Here is a 19,406-nt window from a genome sequence, read left to right as displayed (position 1 = left end):
TATATATATATATATATAGATCTAGTTTTAATGAATAAAATTATTTCCTGATTTTTAAATGCAATTAGATAACTCCCTGGATCAACAGTCTACAATGGTATATCTTATAAATATTAGTAGCGCGTTATATTTTGTGATTTTTGAAACCTTTGCATACTGTTTTGAATTGGAAATATCTACTGAATTGTCTAAAACCACCTCCTCTGAAATTCTTTTCCACATTTTCAGAGCTCTTACAATAAAGAGCCCTTACAATTAAAAACCTAATTTCCGGCAGTCACGAAGAGTTCCCCAATGTCTCAATGACCATAAAACGAGCAACCTTTAATTCCATGTGATAAAAACCCCCTCACCTTAAAGATGAATACATTCAGTTCATTTAAAAGTCAATTTCAAAGATTTTTTTTCTAATCTCTTAGGTGGCCTGATCTTGTTGTGTACGGTTCTTTGGGCAGAATTCTGTTCTTGTGTCGCTATGCAGGCATGTCAATGAACCACTAAGCTGGCCAAAGACCTGCAAGAAAGCTTAGATGTGCAGACATGATCTAACCACCCTTTAGCTTACCTCTCAGCCAGCTACCCTATATCTTACTCTTAGTTGCTTGTATTAATCCGGAATGGATCAGCCAGGTACACACAATGTATCTTGGGACAAAGTGTTTTAAACCTTAGATGGGGGTTTGTGGTGGTGCCATTTAGCCCCGGAAAACAGCTGGATCATCTGATTGTTATCACTTACCTTTAACAGTTACTGGCTACTCCCATTCTTTGGCACATTTTGTAGAGGAACAAGAATGTATAGTGCCTAAGGTTGTTATGCCTAGACTCAGCAACTAAAGAGATCTCTTCATGTTGAACAAACAGCTGGGCTGTTCTCTAACATGCCTAGAGAGCTGAAGACTCTCATCTGATTATCACTTATGTCACACGTAGAATCTCAGTTTTCTAAAGCAACTTTATACAACAACACAGGATTAGAGGAGGTTTTCTGTTCACAGAAGAGTGACGATAAGTCCAGGACGATGCTACATTCATCAGTATGCATTCCATTCATATCACAGAGGTCAAGGATTCACACCATTCCCACCATTGACGTCAGTGATGGCAACATTTATGCATCTATAAAAAAGTCCAACCACATAACCAACACTTTCGAAACACAGTATTTATAAACATAAATATTTATCTTCTTAATAATATTTAATTTACATTTTTTTTTTTAAATCTAGCTGAATCATTCTGTTGTTGCGAGTAATGTTTTTCTTGTGTTTCTTGCCAGCATGTCTTCTTCCATTATCATAGTTTTGCCACAAGAGAGCACTGTTTCTATAACACACTGTACTTTCCTGTACCCAGAAAATGTAAGATGGCTGCTTCCAAAAATGCTAATAAATGTAACTATATGGAGCAATAAAATTATTTATGCAGCTAAAAAGATGTCTCTATGTTCTGCTGAGTAATTCATTAATTAAAATAAACCTTGTTTTAAATAGGCCAGGCCTTTTTTGTGCCAGTACTGCTTAAAACAGAAGTAAACTGATGTGTTGTATATGTTCGGCTTTGCCCTAATACGTGAACATCAGGGCACACTTGCATTACAAGTGTGCCCTTCTCCAGCAATGTTGGATCAATTTTTGGTCCTCAGCTCTGTCTCCTGCTGCCGCCATCTCCGCTGACAACCAGTCCTCTTCAGCCATTGGGTGACCACTCTTTAGTACAACTCCTACAGCATGCTCCATACAGTGAACATAAAAAAAATCATGTGGGAGAGAGGAACATGTCTCCCTTTTTGATGCATGTATTTTGTGCTAAAAGTCCCAACCTCCCAGTGACTCTTTGCTTTATTGTCATTATTTGAGCTTTAACAACCCCTCCTGGCATTGGTCCTGTGCTGCACATTTCCCACAGGGGGCAGGGCCGCCATCAGGTTGGTACGGCCGATAACCCTGTAGAGGGCCCAGGCGGCCTGGGCCGCTACTAGGATCGGCATGGCAGAGGTGACAGGGGAGGAGGTGGAGGAGGCTGAGCCCAGTAGCGCTGGTCCGGCGGCGGAGGAGGCCGGGGCCCAGCAGCGCTGGTCCGGCAGCAGCGGAGGAGGCCAGGCCCCAGCAGCACCGGACCGTTGGCAGAAGAGGCTGAGGCCCAGCAGCAGCAGGTAAGAAGAGCGGCATGTGCAGGGAAAGGGGGGCGCAGGAGGGAGTGCTGCCTGCTGTCAGGATTCCCCCCCCACACACACACACACACACATATTATAAGACAAGTGCGAAGACTAAAAATTCATTTCAGATTAAATGAACGAAAACTAAAAAAGTTTTCATTTGTTTCATCAAACAAAACACATTTATATGCTATTTTGTATTCAGCCATTGGCGTGTTCTGGAGGCGCATGACGTCATATAAAACAGCACGTGTTGGGATAAATGGGTGTGGTTACGGGGTGGCCACTGAGGGGTGTGGTCACTGAGGGGCGCTGTAAAGCTTTCTCGCACAGGGCGCCTAAAGGCCTAAGGCCGGCCCTGCTTAAAGCTGTGTAAGGGGCCCCGACGTTTCTGATGGCAGCCCTGACGGGGAGTCACTGGTGTGAGGCACTGCGGGCATGTGCCCTGCATCTGCTGGTAAGTGAGCTAGGTCCCGACATTGCGACCACTAATGTTTTTTCTTCTTCTATGTCACTTATTCAGCTGTCCCCTCCTGCCAGCCTAACCTACCTATGAGACCTGTAGTACAGAGCTGAGGAGCAGCTCAGCTCTGTGCTACAGGTCTGACAGGCGGCAGGTGGGCAAGCAGGAGGGGACAGAAGTCGACAGCTGCAAATATGATATAAAAGAAAAAATTACTTTGGTCATGCCATTGGGACCTGGCACTCTCACCAGCAGATGCAATGCACAAGGCTCTCTTCAGGGAGGTGGGGAGGGAGCCGAAATAACAGTGGCTAAGGGAAAGGGGGTGGGGTGAGTACTTGCAATCCTTCTCTGACCATAAAGGCCCTGGAAATGGCAGTAAAATAGTCAACTTTGAGAATAGTAAGCACATCATATCCTCTCTGTATTTATCGTGTGCCTGTAATATATAAAGTGAATTTACTAACAAAGGTGGCGTGCTAGGGAATGCATGTGCCAACGCCCCAAAGTGCACGAGCTATGCCATAGCATGCCTAAAATAAACATGTAAGTTTATCTAATGCTTTTAGGTCTAACTGCTCATAGCAGTTTAGAATGCATGTGCCATGTAGGAATAAAACACCATCAAAGTGTGCACAGCTGTTATTAACGGAGACTGTTAAAATCCCTAACATGATAAAATTCTCAGTAAACTGGATGCAAAGGGGTATTGTGTAGTGCATGTTGTACCAATATACAAACAAGACCCAAGATGTCTCCCAGATAACTACAGGCCAGTCAGCCTAATATCAATAGTATGCAAAGTATTTGAGGGAACGGTTAGGGACTATATTCAAGAATTTGCCTACAGAAATTGTATCATAAGCAACAACCAACATGGATTTATAAAAGACCATTTTTGTCAGACCAACCTTTTAACATTCTGTGAGGAAGTGAGTAGCAATTTTGATAGAGGAAAGCCAGTGGACATAGTTTACCAGGATTCTGCTGAAGCGTTCCACACAGTACCCCATACACGTGTAATTTACAAACTACGGTCTTCAGTCATTGACAAAAATGGTGAGTACATGGAGAGAAAACTGGATATACAAACAGGTCCATAGAGTATCAATAAATGGTTAATTTTCTAAATGGTCTATAGTTGTGGGTGGTGTGCCCCAGGCTAATGCTGTAACCTGTTTATTAATGATATTGAGCTTGACATTAATAGTTCTATTTCGGAGTTTGCTGATTTAGATTGCAAGCCCTCACAGGCTGGGCCCTCCTTACCATCTTGTCTTGCATTTTATTGTAATTGTAATGTCTTCCTTATATTGTAAAGCGCTGTGCAAACTGTTGGCGCTATATAAATCCTGTATAATAATAATAATGATACCAGAATATTCAGGCTATTCAACTCTACACAGGATGTAGCAACATTACAGGAAGACCTGGATAAATTAGGGGGTGGGCAGCCAACTACATGGCATATGAGGTTCAAATTGAAAAATGTAAAGTTTTGTATTTGTGTGCTAAAAATATACATCTTGCGTACACAGTTAGGTTTTAGTCACCGATCTACAGGACAGATGTCCTTGAACTTCTGGAACTTGAGAAAGTCCAGAGAAGAGCAACAAATTGCATAAGGATGATGGAGGACCTACGCTATGATGAAAGATTACAAAGACTGAACTGTTTCACTCTGGAGAGGCATTTGAGGGGATATGTTTGCAATGTACAAATTATTTAATGGTGATGGTAGAATCAATAATAAGTAGACTGGAGGAAAAAAGATTTAATCTACAACTACACAGGGGATTGATTACTGATAGAGCAGTAAAACTCTTCTGGGTCTCGTCATCTCCCACGTGAAAACAGTTGCAAAAAAATAAGGCTGCATACCGCTGTTTCACTCTGCTGCAAAGTAACTTTATTAGAACAAGTGGACAAAGCACTCCACAGGCTGTCTTTTTTTTGTGCGTTTCTCACCCTAGTGGCGTTTAATCATAGAGTCCAAGTCTTATTAGGGGGTGGAACGAGTTGTGGAGTGCATTTGTGCATTTGTTCCAATAAAGTTACTTTAAGCAGACAGTAGTGTACTGCCTAAATATTTTATATTTTTAAAGCCTTTCTTGTCCTGCTTTAGAGAGAAAATCCTTCAGTTAAAGTGACATTAAAGGCGTTTTTCGTTCACCCCAAAGTTAATTAAAGCACTTACCTTTAATTATGCCTCTTAATCCGATCTTCTTCTTTCCTGATGTCTCCAGCCTTCTCTTCAGCACTGCGTCGGTTGTCCGATCCAGGGCTGACTCCTCTGGGCTTGCTGGCACTTCCTGTCCCACGGTGTATGCATGCGGGTGCACGCGTCCATAGACTTACCTTGCGTTCCTCCTTGCGTCCCGGCCGAAAATGTGAACTGCGCCCACCCCAAGATCCTTTGCGGCCGCCCGAGAATTTTCACATTTTCGGACGGGAGCGCGCAGGGAAGACACAGGTAAGTTTAAACCACTGTTAAAGTGTTGTTTTGTTTTTTCTTTTTACTTTTTGCATATATCTACTGCTTGCTAGCAGTAGATATATGCAAAAAAAGCTGAGGGTTTAGAAACACTTTAAGTAGTTGTGTAGTTTAAGTAGTTAATTCGTATAATTATTTAAGGTGAAGAGAATTTGAGCTGATAATCCTTAGCAGGTTCAGAATTTGGTGTTTCCAGGTGAGCAGAAAATATAACTTAATGGTGTGATCTCTAATATGCACACCATATCAGGATGAAAAACAAAAGGCCTTGGGCAGCAGTAGAGATATACTGTACATCCTCGTCACCAGTCTTGTTGTGTCCTGTAGTCTGGGAAGCAGAGTAGTTATAGAGTGTTTTATTAACAAGTTCAGGCATCCAGGAGTATCAAATGAGGTCACGGTTGAGAATAGATTGTTTCCAGAGCCTGCAGTCTGTGATTGGCTAGGAGGTGAAAACCACATACAGAGGGGAAAACCCAGCTGTGGAACAAGGCACAGGTAAGTGTAAGATCAGGAACAGGAACTGGAAGAAACGTTCTTGTGCACATTATAGAAAGTTTAATACATGTAATAACTGTAAATAACAACATCTACAGCCTAGAGGTACGAACACCACATAATCATCTCATTGTACAAAAGATTCTTTGCATCACAAAAGAGTACATTGGGGGGAAACTATCGAAACTGGTGCAGACAGAATCTGGAGCAATTGCCCATAGTATCCAATCAGCTTTTCTCTTCTATTTGTTCAGTTAAGCTTTGAAAATGAAAGATAGAAGCTGATTGGTTGTCATGCACAACTGCTCCAGTTTTTGTCTTCTCCAGTTCTGACAAATTCCCTTCTATCTGTTTTAATTACACTATCCACTGTATTCCTTGGCCAATATAGGTGGCCTTCTGATTCTTTGAAAATATCTAGGCAGTTGGGGTTCCTGGTCTCCACTTTGGTTGTTATCAGTAAGAATAGGAAAATACCATTTGTCAAATGAAACTTCTGAAAAGTCCTGCCTAAAGCCCCTTTCAGACGGCCGTCCAATTGTGTCCGCCTGTCAGTTTTTCAGATGGACCCGATCGGATACCCAATGCAAGTCTAAGAGCAGCCATGTGTAAACGACGTTTACACCCGGTTACCCCCGACAGTGTTCCATTTCGACGGACCGGATCATGCCGGATCGGGGGTAATCTGATGTAAACAGACACGTCTTTGTATTTTCTGCATACCTTATTTTTCTTTTCTTCCAGTCTTCTGAGTGTGGCCATTTTAACTAAGGGCAGGATACTAGATCTCTCTTTACCTTATTGAACTCTGGCACATGTGACTAGGACATGTGACCATGCACATCATCTCAGGGGATGAAAATGTCTTCCTCTGAAATTTCATGAGATTACAGATGAGATGAATGCTCTGCTGATGCAACCTTCCCAGGATGCAATGCTTGGGCACGATAACATAATTGTGCCACAGTGGACCAGGAAGTGGAAACAAGACATTGTAAGTAAAATAAAAATATGTTTGTTTAGCTAATGAATGTAAGATGATTTCATATCAGCATGCAGTGCTGTATGCTGATGTAATTCTTATTCAAAAGGGGGTAAAGGTCTGCTTTAACTCTAACAAGAGATCCACGCTGAAAGTGTACTTCTCTTGTACCATGTTTTCAGTCAGTATATGGCTTACTTTTATCTTGTTCATTTGTAAAAGTCTTAGGAATTGATGATTTAAGAGGCACTAGACTTTGCAGGAGTTGTATGTCTGCAACATTTGACTGCAATGTAGTAGTTCAGCTGGTGATACTTGTGTAGTTGCATGTCTAGTAGACATGCAAGAACTGCGTAGTAAAAACCTTCAAAGATTTCCCTGTACAATTTGCGGTCTGAAGAGCTTCTTTAAGACTTCTGTTGAACCTCTCAATCTCTTCATTTGCTTGGGGGTAATAAACTGAGGATTTCCTATGCACAATATTTCTGTGTCTCAGGAAGGATTCAAACTCAGATGAAACAAATTGCGGTCCCTTCTCAGACACTAGTTCCTTTGGATTACCTTCCTTGCTGAAGACTGTGGCAGGAAATGTAATTACAGTAGCAGATGTTATATTTGAGACAAATACAATTTCTAGTCATTTACTGTAACATGTTATAGCAAATGGGCAGTCCATAGGTGCCTGTATGAAAGGACTTACAATATCACTAGTAAGCTTCTCCCTAGCAGAATAGCACTGGCTGGAGTAGAGGGGTGTGTGTTACAACAGATCGATTAAGACTCTGACAAGTATTTCAAGATTGAATGGAAGGTACTACTTTGTATCCATGCCTGGCCAGAAGTTTAGTTCTTCTAGTCTTTGCTTTGTTATTACATTTCCTTAGTGGTTCTCATGTGAAAGTTGTATAAGGTGCTCTCTCAAACTCTATGGTACTAGTAAGGGATGAGATCTGCGGGCTATATATCCATCAATGAGAGAAAGTTCATGTCAAATCCTGCAGTACGGCTGTACAACAGAACTGATTTTGCCTATTTGCTTTGTATATTGTCCCCTAATTGTACTTATCCTGGACATGCAAGACAAGCTTGCTTAACCTTAGATTCCATATCTGCATCTACATCACTAAATACAACAACCTTACATTCTTATCCAGTGACAAGACCATACACTAATTGCAGATTTTGTACAGAGAGAAAAAATCCCTGTCCAGTATAGCGGTGCTTTTCTTACTACAATGTACAATGTAGTATTTCGCTTGCACACTAGTTGATTTTAATTTTACAGTCACTGGCAGACAACCAAGCACAGGAATATGGTATCTAAGATAATTAACCAGCTTCAGAATAGGTGCAGTAAGTGGTGGTTTATTTGAAGTCTTGCAAATTACATCACCAGTCTCGTTATGTCCTTAAGTCTGGAAGCCAGAGTAGTTATAATAACTACTTTAATAACACATTTAGGCATCTATAGTATATCATAACGGGAACCTAACATAACAGGAACAGGAATTAGAACAAAGTTGTACAGATTACAGAAAGTATAATGACCTCTCCAGGCCAGAGGTATGAACACCATACTTGGCAGGTAAGCAGAAACCCCTATCCATCAGTCAATGCTATATTTTAAAACTGGACTGTATTGTACCTTTAAGGATTCATTAAATATTCCTTTAATGTTGCAATGGCCGAAAAATATCCTGTGCTCAGCATTTTAGATTAATGAAATCATTTGTGATTCATTGACATTCTTCTTTTTTGTACCATCAGGATATGAGTCATTATCATTTTATGGATTTTGTAAAAGATTTTGCTTTTCCAATAAGCCATTACTAAATTTTCATTTATTAGCTAAAGCAGTTGTTGCATGAACAACTAATAGAGCAAAGCAAAACTACAACGTTTATTTAAATAGCTGAGGCAATAACCTTTTCTGTTTCCTTCATTTTAGGAAATTGAAGAAACTATTCAGAAAGTTGAAGGATGAAAGGACAGATTCTCGGGAGAATAATTTGCACAATTCTAGAGAACATCAACAGTGGGTTCGTGACTACGCTCTGGAGCCTTTTACAGGACTAACACCGGAATACATGGAGATGAGTAAGGGCTAGCTTATGTGCACTGTTTGTATTGTTCTGAATGATAGATCATTAGTGGTATATGACTATTTGTGTAGTTATGGTAATACGCTATATGGCCAAAAGATTGTAGACACATGAAAGGTGTCATCACACCTATGTAAACTTGTTGGACAACCTATTCCAAAATCATGGGCATTAAAATGGAATTGCTTAGCATACTTGTATCGTGTACTTGAATGGAATTCACCTCTAAAATTGTTGAATCGTTGGTGAATCAAACCTGAGCAGATTCGCCAATCATTCATTTTAAGTGCATAAGCACAGTTTTCGCTGGGTCCCCCTGCGAAGTCCCACAAGAACCTGTTCATCCTGCCACTTAATGCAGCTTCCTGGGATGGTGTAGCAACAATGCTACACTGCTTCTGGATTCAAAACAGAGTTGCCACTCCCATGTAGGCTGTGCCTGCTTGCACTACAGTAGGGTGAGAAGATGTTTGTAAAGGCTGTGACTTTCAGCATTGTCACAAGTCTGTAGCTTGGCAATCTGCCCCTGACCACACCTAGTCCTGCCCACTGTTTTCTGGATTGACAGTACTGCTTCTGTTGCTGAAATCTTCCCACTGTGATCTGCAGTGTCTGGGAGGGGGAGCATGTAAGATACAAATGAAGGAGGATTTGGCTCAGACAGTCAAGGGAAAGGACGAGGCTTGTGCATCACAAAATAACAGGTTTCAGTACTTGTTTACATTGTAATGCAACAGCCCCTAGTGTTACTTTAACGGGCATATTTAAAAACAAAACAGTAAAACTGACATTTACCAAACATTTATTGCAGGTAAATCTTCCAGGCACATATGTTTTAAATGACAGTGATTGATTCACCACAAGTGAATGTTTGGTGAAAGTCAGATTCACTGTTTTAGAAATATGCCTCTTAAGTGTTAGATTGTGCTTTAGGCTGGGTTCACACCTAGGCATATCGAATATGCGCGTCTGTCACGCGTTTTTACCGCGATTCGCGGTAAAAACAACGTGTGACAAACGTGCGTTTCCGAAGGCTACCTGGCTGTATTCCAATGGATACGTGTGGCAAATACGCCCCAAAGAAGCTCCTGTACTTCTTTGGGCGTAGGGCGTTTTGCAGTGCGTTCCTACACGCTGTGAAACGCCCAGGTGGGAACCATGCCCATAGGCAATCATTGGTTTTTACATGTTGAGCGTTTTACAGAGCGTAGGAACACGCTGTAAAACGCCCAGGTGTGAACCAGGCCTTAGTGTTAGAGACAGTTTGCAACAGGAAGACATTTCAGGGCTAGGTAAACCTTGATTTTATGTTTGTTTTCTTTTTTTTTTGCTGTTTGTATCCCATTAGGGAGATTTCCCTTCTTTTCCAGAGACACAATAGGAAGTAAGAGTAAATATCTCCAAGGTAAATATGCTCTTAGTCATCTCTGGAACAATTACTCCCATTGGAAGATGTTCCCAAAACCAGCAGTTAAACCTTCCCTTCCTCAATCTACAAAAAATAAATATTATGGCGTTATTTGAGATAAACTTCTTTGCTGCCACTGATGTAAAACTTACATTGCGACCAGATTCCCAGCTGTTATGCTTACACTTCTTCTGCAGGCTGTCAGCTTTCTGTGAAAAGTGGTTCAGGTGGCTGTAAAATGGCTCAATCCCTTTTACAGCCTATGGAAGGTGCCTCCTATCCTTCTATGCATTCAAAGCTCCACTGCCCCCATGGCAAGTGTCAGCAGGGAGAGCGGAGGATGATCAGTTCACTGAGCATGCCAGCAGTGAATGAAGCTGGAAGAGGCGAGCTTATCGCCACTTCTGGTTTCATATCTGTCATTCCCCAGCTGCTGTGTGCTTGACTAACTTTAGTGTAGTTGTAACTCGTATATGAAGGTAATCAAAGTTAGTAATATGTTGGTGGAAAAAAGTGCAGGTTACTCACATGTGGATAGGTAGCACTAAACTATTGTTATGGTCTTAAAACCTGCCCTTATGCTTGTGGAGGATAGGTTTGTCTCCAAGCAAACCTTTATCAGTGATGGTTGTCTTACTCAATGCATTGGGAAAACGAAACCTTTGTCCCTCTTTGTGAACGTCATATGTGTTGGTTGATGAAATTGTCAGGGGAGTATCTCAGAAATCCAAGTCAGCGTTGTGTTGCAGAGGCGCCCTGCATCCTTGTGTTGAAGAGGTTAGTCGAGAGATTTCACAACTTCAGAAAAAGGTCCGTGTTGGAACGTGTTATATATTGTTTTAATTCCATAAAGGGGATGTTTTTTGTACACATGAAATCTCTTCAACATGTTAATGCCGGCCACCACTGCAAAAACAAAGCGAACTGGGATTTATGAGATATTTCCTTGAAAATTTATAGAGAAATACTGTTTTAATTATTTCCTTTAAATGGTAACATCAGTTACAGAAGATTCTGATTTGAGGGTCAAAAAATGCCAGACTTGAAAGAATGTCAAAACTGTATCAAATAATAGGCCATATTTCATGCCTGCTGGGATATTATTGCCTATTTTACTCTACAACCATAATGCAAGAAAGCATGGCCATCAGTGGTAATGGTGCATTAGGCTGGATATAATTAACGGCTTGGTGCACACAATTGATATTTTGCAACTGACATGCTGTGCAGATCCGATTTATTTTGTAAACTGAGCACCCAGTCTTCTACATATACACCATGTATTTTGATTGATAGTGACCACATTTTAACTGTAACACCAGACATAGCCCCGTCGCAGCTTGACCTATGAGTAACATGCTGATTTCAGATGGACACTGTTTAGAAGCAGTGTGAAGAATCGAAAACAAAGACTTTAACATGGTATCATTGTTCTCTAATTAGGGTTAATAATAGTTAGTGGGAGTTACATGTCATCCATAAAAGAATCATTGTCAGCTGGATATCTGTGATGCTGAGTGAGTGATAAATAATTAGACATGGTATCACTGTGGTTTCAATAAATCAGAACCATTGTTTAGGTTATTTAAATGCAATGACTTTATTTTGAAGCTGAACTCCAGGAAGAGATTGAAGACACAAACTAATGCAGCTCTGTGTTCATTAATATTTCATTAACCGTACATTTTTAGTTGCAATTAGTGATGAGCTGAACAGGTCCGAGTTCGGTTCGAATTCGAACTTTAGAACATCCAAAAAGTTCGAACTCTAACTCATTGCAAGTCTATGGGAGTAGAACTTTCAAAAATAATTGTTCCCTTTAGGAGGACTGATATGCAAGTTATTGGCCATAAAAGTGTATGGGTACTGCCCTGGGGGACAGGAATCAATGAAAAAAAAACTTTTTAAAAATACAGTTTTTAAAGGAGCAGTGGTTTTAACATCACTAAAAGGGTAACAATAAAAATGAAAAATTCCCTTAAATATCGTGCCTGTGGGGGTCCACTTAAACTGCCTGTAAAGTGGCAAATCTGTACAATGTAAAGAACCTGCTGCAGCAAAACTGACATTTCTAAAGAATTTTTTTTTCTCTATGTTTAAAGTGTGCAGTTCTCCCTCCCAAACAATACCACACCCTTTAGGTCTGGTAGGAATGTTAAGAGGGACCAAATAAAAATTTTTTTTAAAAAAGCAAGTGGTTCCCCCCAAAAGTCATACCAGACCCTTAAGGTCTGGTAGGAATATTTAGTAGGGACCCTGTGTAAAAAAAAAAGTGTGTGGGGTTACCCCTCAAAGTCATACCAGACCCTTAAGGTCTGGGAGGAATATTGAGGAGGGACCCCATGTAAAAAAACAAACAAAAAAGAGTGTTGGGTTCCCCCTTAAAGTCATACCAGACCCTTAAAGTCTGGTAGGAATTTTAAGGAGGATCCCCACCCCCAAAAATGTGGGGTCCCCCTTAAAATTCCATATCAGACCCTTGACCCTTGATCCGAGCATAGGCTTGGCAGGGCAGGAAAGTGGGGGACGAGCGAGCACCCCCCCTCCCACACCAGGCCACATGCCCTCGGTACTGGGAGGGTGCTTTTCCAGGGTCGCCTCTGGAAAAGCAACTTGTCCTTGTGCCGATGGGGACAAGGGCCTCTTCCCCACAAGTACTGGGGTGTTGGTTGTGGGGGGGCGGGCAGGGTGCTTATTCACATCGGGGTACCCCTTTAATAAAGGGGCACCCAGATGACACACCCGTTCACTTATGACGAACACCCGCCGCATAATGGCATTTTGACAAATGCCTGTAGCATATAAACATTTTGGGCAGAGCTAGCAGTGACAGCTAGCTCTGCCCAACTGTTTACAGTTGTGACAGGTGAGCCATGATTGGGCAGCGTCATCATGACTTTGTCCAATGATAGCTTCCCAGTTCTCTGTGCCCTGAGTGGGCAAAGTCTTGAACCTGACCTGTGGTCAGGTGCAAGGCTTTAGCCAATCAGGGCTCACAAAGCACAGTGCCTTGTGCGGGATGCTCGGTAGGCAAACAGCCCGCCGAACACACGAACTGCCGATGTTTAAGACGAACTCACGATCAGCTCGAACATCGAGCCCAACCTTAGTTGCAAGCACTGTAATAACCTGAATACGACATGGTATTGGCCACTTGCAGTCTCTTGTACAGCAGAAATCAGAGAGGGGGAAGGATAAGCAGCACAAGGATCAGTCGTGCTGCAGTGAAAGAAACATGCTGATAGGAGGAGAGAGCTGCTTCTTCTTTCACTGTCCAATACAAGACAGTGAAAGAAAAAGCATCCAAAAGGGCTTAAAGACTAGTATAATCCTGGCACTGACAGCAATAGAATCCCGACTATGGGGATCTAAACTTCCCAACCCATCCAAAGCTGGAAACCTGTTTCCTCTTTATGGACAAAGGGTTTATATTTAACTGGTCTGTACAATTAACCCGTACACTATTTAGTCATGAATAGCATTATTCACAAGATATTAAAAATCACATAATGATTGGTGAGGTGGTCATAAAGAAATGGCAAAAATGTTAGTTTTAGAGCCAACAAGCAGAATGGTATCTAGGTGCTTATGATGTCAAATTCACAGATGTTGAGAAACGGACAAACTGTCAACACTGAACAATAAGCTGCGCTCTAGAGTTTCCATATTTTGGGGAATCAGAAAGCAATTAGCACGGTTGAAAAAATTACCCACAATGACTTTTCTGAATTACAAAAGGGCTTTTCAGTTAACATGTTAAAGCAAAGTATTCTGTATTGAACTGTAATTAAAGTATTAAGGGGAGTAATAGAATGATTGTTCCTGAATAAATGTTTATTACGATGTAGAGCTTAAGAACAAAGCTATCATTTATTGTCACAGATAGAAGTAGTGGGAAGGCAAGGCAATGTCATAATAATGGGGGACTTTCAATTTCCTGATATAGGTTGGACAAATGCAATAACAAATTCAAGAAGGGTCTGTCAATTCTTGAACACTATTAGGCATAATGTTATGGGACAATTGGTGGAAACTAAGGATGCACCGATATCGGTTTTTCTGTATCGATTAAGAGTACCAATATTTTTTTTCAGTACTCGCCGATACCGAGTACTGGAGCCAAGTGTCCAGACTATCAGGACATCTGGTGGCAGATTATGACCCGTCTCCCGGCTTCCTGATTGCCTGTGAAGCTGGTAAGAAAGAACACTGGCGTCACTTGTTGCTAGGCAGCGTGGCTTCCTGACCTATCAGGAAGCCGGGAAGTAAGTCATGATGTGCCACACAGTTTCCTGATTGATTAGGAAGCCAGGCTGCTTGCCAACAAGTGAAACTGGCTTCCTAGTCTATCTGTTAACCTGCTACATAGACCAAAGCATTCTGTGGATGAAAAGGTATTTTGTGAGTTCAGCTATTTTAAAAGGAAAAGGATTGTCCGCAGTGATTATATCTGCTTATACAAGCCAGGGATAGAGGTCTCAGCAAGGGATAAATCGCTAATACAACAACCGGAGTCAGAATATGTAATATAATGGTTCCCTTTACCTTAGCTACCTATACTAACTGTTATATAAGTCCCAAACTTGCCCATTGGTGAGCTCACAAGTCTGTGTTGAGGGTCTGAACAAATGTGCAATGACAAATTCCAAAGCAACAACGTAGAAACTGATATACTGTCTCTTTAAGATACTACACACTGAAAGATGGGTGTGCAATCCCTTTAGGATGATCCATTGAAGAAAGTCTCTTTTTAGACAGTTCACTTTATGAAGTCAAGTCAGGTCAATACTCTTTATGTCTCTTGTTTAAAATAGTCATGCCAACAGAGGGTTAGTTGACACACCAAGGTTCCAGTGCAAAAGTCAAGGACAATAGTCTCACTGCAGCTTTGGCAGGCAGGTGGGGCTAAGAACTCAAGTGCAAATATTCACTGATAGTATCTGATCAATAAAGGGCCATAGAAGAGCCTAATGAACTGTTCAGTCAAGGACCATGTACCCAAAGCTAAAAGGCCTGGAAACACCAATAACTGCATTATAACCTACTATATTGCCAAAAGCATTGGGACACCTCCCTTTTTTTTTTTAAAGATGCTTTTTTTTGAGGTTTCCAAGTCATAGACACAATAATAATAATAACAACACTCTACAGACATACATCAATCGGGTCAACATAACCCAGGCAATTATGCAGTTATACAGAATCTACTCACTCTTCACATATCATACGGTCATAAGATGACAAGGTTACATACATATGATTACAAGATTCAATATGTGGTATTCACCCTCCAACTCAGGGAGTATGCAACGTAGGGAGTCTGACACAGCCACATGTAGTCAACACAGTAGGAGATACATCCAGGATTTCAGAGAACCAGAAGTGGGGTCAATAGGCTAAAGAATGATAGTGTGTGCAGTATTTATCCCATCTCTACAGGGGAGGACAGCCATGGGTCCCAGATACGGCCAAAACGTGCCCTCTGCTCATACGTGAGTTTGTAAATGGGCAATGCCTGATCGACTAGTCTTTTCCACTCACCCAGGGTGGGAGCCGTCGGGCTACCCCACACCAGTAGGATGGTCATTCTGGCATAGAATAAGAGGACGCGGAGGTGTTCTGGAGGCCAATGACAGTTCCCCAAATAGACCCAGGAGACAGAACGCAGGGTTGCAAATATTGGGGAAACCGAGGCTAGTTTCCATAAAGGAAGTGACCAATAGGCTCTGATGATAGGGCATGACCAAAAACAGTGCAGGAAGTCGTCCTCCCGCCCGCATCGCTTAAAACAACGCGAGGTCGGGCGGAGGCCGAGTCTATGTAGTAGAGCGGGGGTGTAGTATGCCTGGTAGAAGAATTTCATTTGGATCAATTTGTCCTTAGGGGCTATCACAGATGACATGTAGCTACTCTCAAAGTCTCCCCAATCTTCCTCCATTAGATCCGGGAGGATCGACCGCCACTTCTGTTTGCGGCTGTCAAACCTACCGGACCCATAGGACATAAGTTCACCATAATAAGTAGAGATCAATTTTGCTGAGTCATCTCTGCGCAGCAGCCCCTCCAGGGGTGACTGAGTTGGTGTAAAAGCGGTCGACCCAAATTGGGTGCGAATCGCATATAGGAGTTGGAAGTAGGCAAAAAAATCACACGGGGAGAGCTTCAGCTCCCTCCTAAGCTGCGGAAAATCAGGCATCACCCCATTTTGAAACAAGTGTGACAGAGATTTATTGCCCCTTGAGGACCAGAAGGCGGCCGATGGCAGGCGCTGCAGCTCTGGGAGGGCGGGATTAGCCCATAAGGGGTAGTGAGGAGAATGGCACCATTGGGATAAGGATAATCGATTGATAACATATCTGAGGATACGGACAGTCACAGAAATCATGACTGCCCCTTGGAGCTTTTTGGTTGTGATTGACCCCCCTATAAACAACATTTTGAAGGGATTCAAAGGATGTTAGTATGGCTGCTTCAGTTGCCGTGCAGGCGGTTCCAGTCTGGGGGACCAGCCAGTCATGAACCACCACTAGTTGGGATGCAAGGTAATGCATATGAAAGTTAGGAAAGGCCAGGCCCGCCATCGAATGGGGGAGCTGCAGCACCTCCAGGGCCACCCTAGGGGTACAACCCCTCCACAGAAATACAGTGCAGATAGAATCTATTTTACAGAAATAACTTTTTGGGACATAGCAAGGGGCATTCGTTAGGATATATAGCAACTTGGGTAGGAAGTTAATCTTAATGATATTGACTCTTCCCTCTGCAAACCAGTAGTATCCCTGGATAGCGGGGCCACCGCATCCTCCAGGATATTAATGCGGCCCTCCGTTTTAGTGACTCTGTCATGCAGGCCCTGTACATCATGCTTTAGTAGGGAAAGATCTACATGGACCCCCTCAATCTGTGATGCCAGGGAGGTTTTACAGTCCCGAATGGCCTCCATTAATTGTAGGAGAGTGGGTTCAGCAGGGGCCTGTGCTCCAGCATGGACAATCACCCCCTTCCCCCTCACCTCAGAGGCCCTTGGTGAGGATAGTGCAGGGCGTCCGTTTTTATAGGCATCCCGAGGGGATTGTGAGGATTTACCCTTCTGTCCCTGCTGGGTCGGCAGGGTAGGCCTTCCCTGTGGAGCCCCCTTACTTGAGGATTGAGCTGTATCCTTCCTCGTGGTGGAGCCCGTGGAGAGGCGGGAGGCCGCATGTCCGCCGCCATCTTGCCTCTGGAAACGGGCCAGCTTTTCGGCCGCGGAGACATTCTTCTGGTCTCCGATTTTCACCATGGCTGCTGCCAGGAGGGTCAGGAGGAAGAGAGGATACGATCAGGACTGGAGCTGCTCTGATCAGCGTCCGTCCATGTACGCCGCTTGGCCACGCCCCCGGGACGCCTCCCTTTACACTTACATGAACCCTAATGGCATCTCAGTCTTAGTCCATAGCATTCAATATTGAGTTGGCCCGTCCTTTTCAGCTATAACAGCTTCAACTCTTCTGGGAAGGCGTCCACAAGGTTTAGGAGTGTGTCTATGGGAATGTTTGACCATTCTTCCAGGAGCGCATTTGTGAGGCCAGGTACTGATATTGGACGAGAAGGCCTGGCACGCAGTCTCCGTTCTAATTCATCCCAAAGGTGTTCTATTGGATTGAGGTCAGGACTGTGCAGGCTAGTCAAGTTCCTCCATCCCAAGCTTGTTCATCCACATCTTTATGGACCTTGCTTTGTGCACTGGTGGGCAGTCATGTTGAAACAATTGACATCCCCAAACTGTTCCCACATGAAATTGTCCAAAATGTCTTGGTATGCTGATGCCTTAAGAATTCCCTTCACTGGAACTAAGGGGCCAAGCCCAACCCCTGAAAAACAACCCCACACCATAATCCCCCCTCCGCCAACCTTTACACTTGGCACAATGCAGTCAGGCAAGTTCCATTCTCCTGGCAACCACCAAACCCAGACACGTCCATCAGATTGCCAGACAGAGAAGCGTGATTCGTCACTCCAGAGAACACGTCTCCACTACTCTAGAGTTCAGTGGCGCGTGCTTTACACCACAGCATCTGCCGCTTTGCATTGCACTTGGTCATCTAAGGCTTGGATGCAGCTGCTCGGTCATGGAAACACATTCCTCTCTATGCACTGCTGTTGTGCCAATCTGAAGGCCACACTAAGTTTGGAGGTCTGTAGCGATTGACTCTGCAGACAGTTGGCGACTTCTGCGCACTTCAGCATGCCTTGACCCCACGCTGTCATTTTACGTGGCCTACCACTTCGTGGCTGAGTTGCTGTTGTTCCCAGTTGCTTCCATTTTGTTATAATATCACTAACAGTTGACCGTGGAATATTTAGTAGCAAGGAAATTTCATGGATGGACTTGCACAGGTGGCAACCTATCATGGTGCCGTACTTGAATTCACTGAGCTCCTGAGAGTGACCCATTCTTTCACAAATGTTTGTAGAAGCATCTGCATGCCTAGGTGCTTGATTTTATACACATGTGGCCATGGAGATGATTGAAACACCTGAATCCAATGATTTGGAGGGGTGCCCCAATACTTTTGGCAATATAGTGTATATGACTTAAATCACCTAAAATGTAAACCGCCGACTGTAGCCCCTGCTTTTTTTTATAGCTTTTAACTTTTCAATGTTTCAAACCATGTTAAAGTGCTGCCATTCCTATTGTCTTGTTTTAGCAGACAGCACCAATTTAGACTAATCAGAATTGCGTAATTTTTTTTAACTTTCCCCAGACAGTTGTAAGTCACACAACTGTCTCTCTAACAATAGGTTTATCTGATGTTGGTGGTGTGGTCAGTGATGTCTTACTAACATGGACCATTTTCTTAAATAAAATGCCTCTGAATCATTATTATTCATTTTACTGCAGTTAAGGGGAAAATACCATCATGAAACGGCCATTGTGAGCAAGACAGGAGGGGATTTATCCCAAGGCCTGTTCATGTTCCTTCAATTGACCATTTTGTTAACAAAAACAAAAAAACTGCAAACAAAGTACTTTTCTAAAGTGAACCAATGGACATTTAAGTATTTGCATATGCTTAAAAAAGAGCTCCGGGAATTTAAAAAGCTAAGTCTTGCAGTAGGGCTACCCTCACATTGAAAGGGTTAAGTGCTGCTTTTGACTAGAGGGCTAAAATAAAGCAGATATACTCACCTTCCCTCAGTCCCGCTGGGCTGCTTGACCGGTCCTTGCAGCCTCTTCTCCCTTGGGCTCTGGTGGTCTAAAGACAATATTGTCGGGATCCCCCCCCCCCCCCCTCCCCCTTCTCGGCGTGGGCGTCGC

General features: G+C 42.8%; 1 protein-coding gene across 1 annotated transcript in view; it reads left to right on the top strand.

Moving 5' to 3' along the window:
* ANO2 (anoctamin 2) overlaps positions 1 to 19,406 on the top strand; it is a 158,391-nt gene that overhangs the window by 100,423 nt on the left and 38,562 nt on the right. The window contains exon 20 of the mRNA XM_018562702.1: positions 8,544 to 8,692. Within this exon, the coding sequence (XP_018418204.1) occupies positions 8,544 to 8,692 (149 nt within the window). The remainder of the gene's footprint in view (positions 1 to 8,543; positions 8,693 to 19,406) is intronic.

The sequence above is a fragment of the Nanorana parkeri genome, unplaced genomic scaffold, assembly GCF_000935625.1.
Source record: "Nanorana parkeri isolate BGI_ZX_2015 unplaced genomic scaffold, ASM93562v1 scaffold592, whole genome shotgun sequence".
NCBI classification, from domain to species: domain Eukaryota; kingdom Metazoa; phylum Chordata; class Amphibia; order Anura; family Dicroglossidae; genus Nanorana; species Nanorana parkeri.
This window is presented reverse-complemented; position numbering and strand designations above follow the sequence as displayed.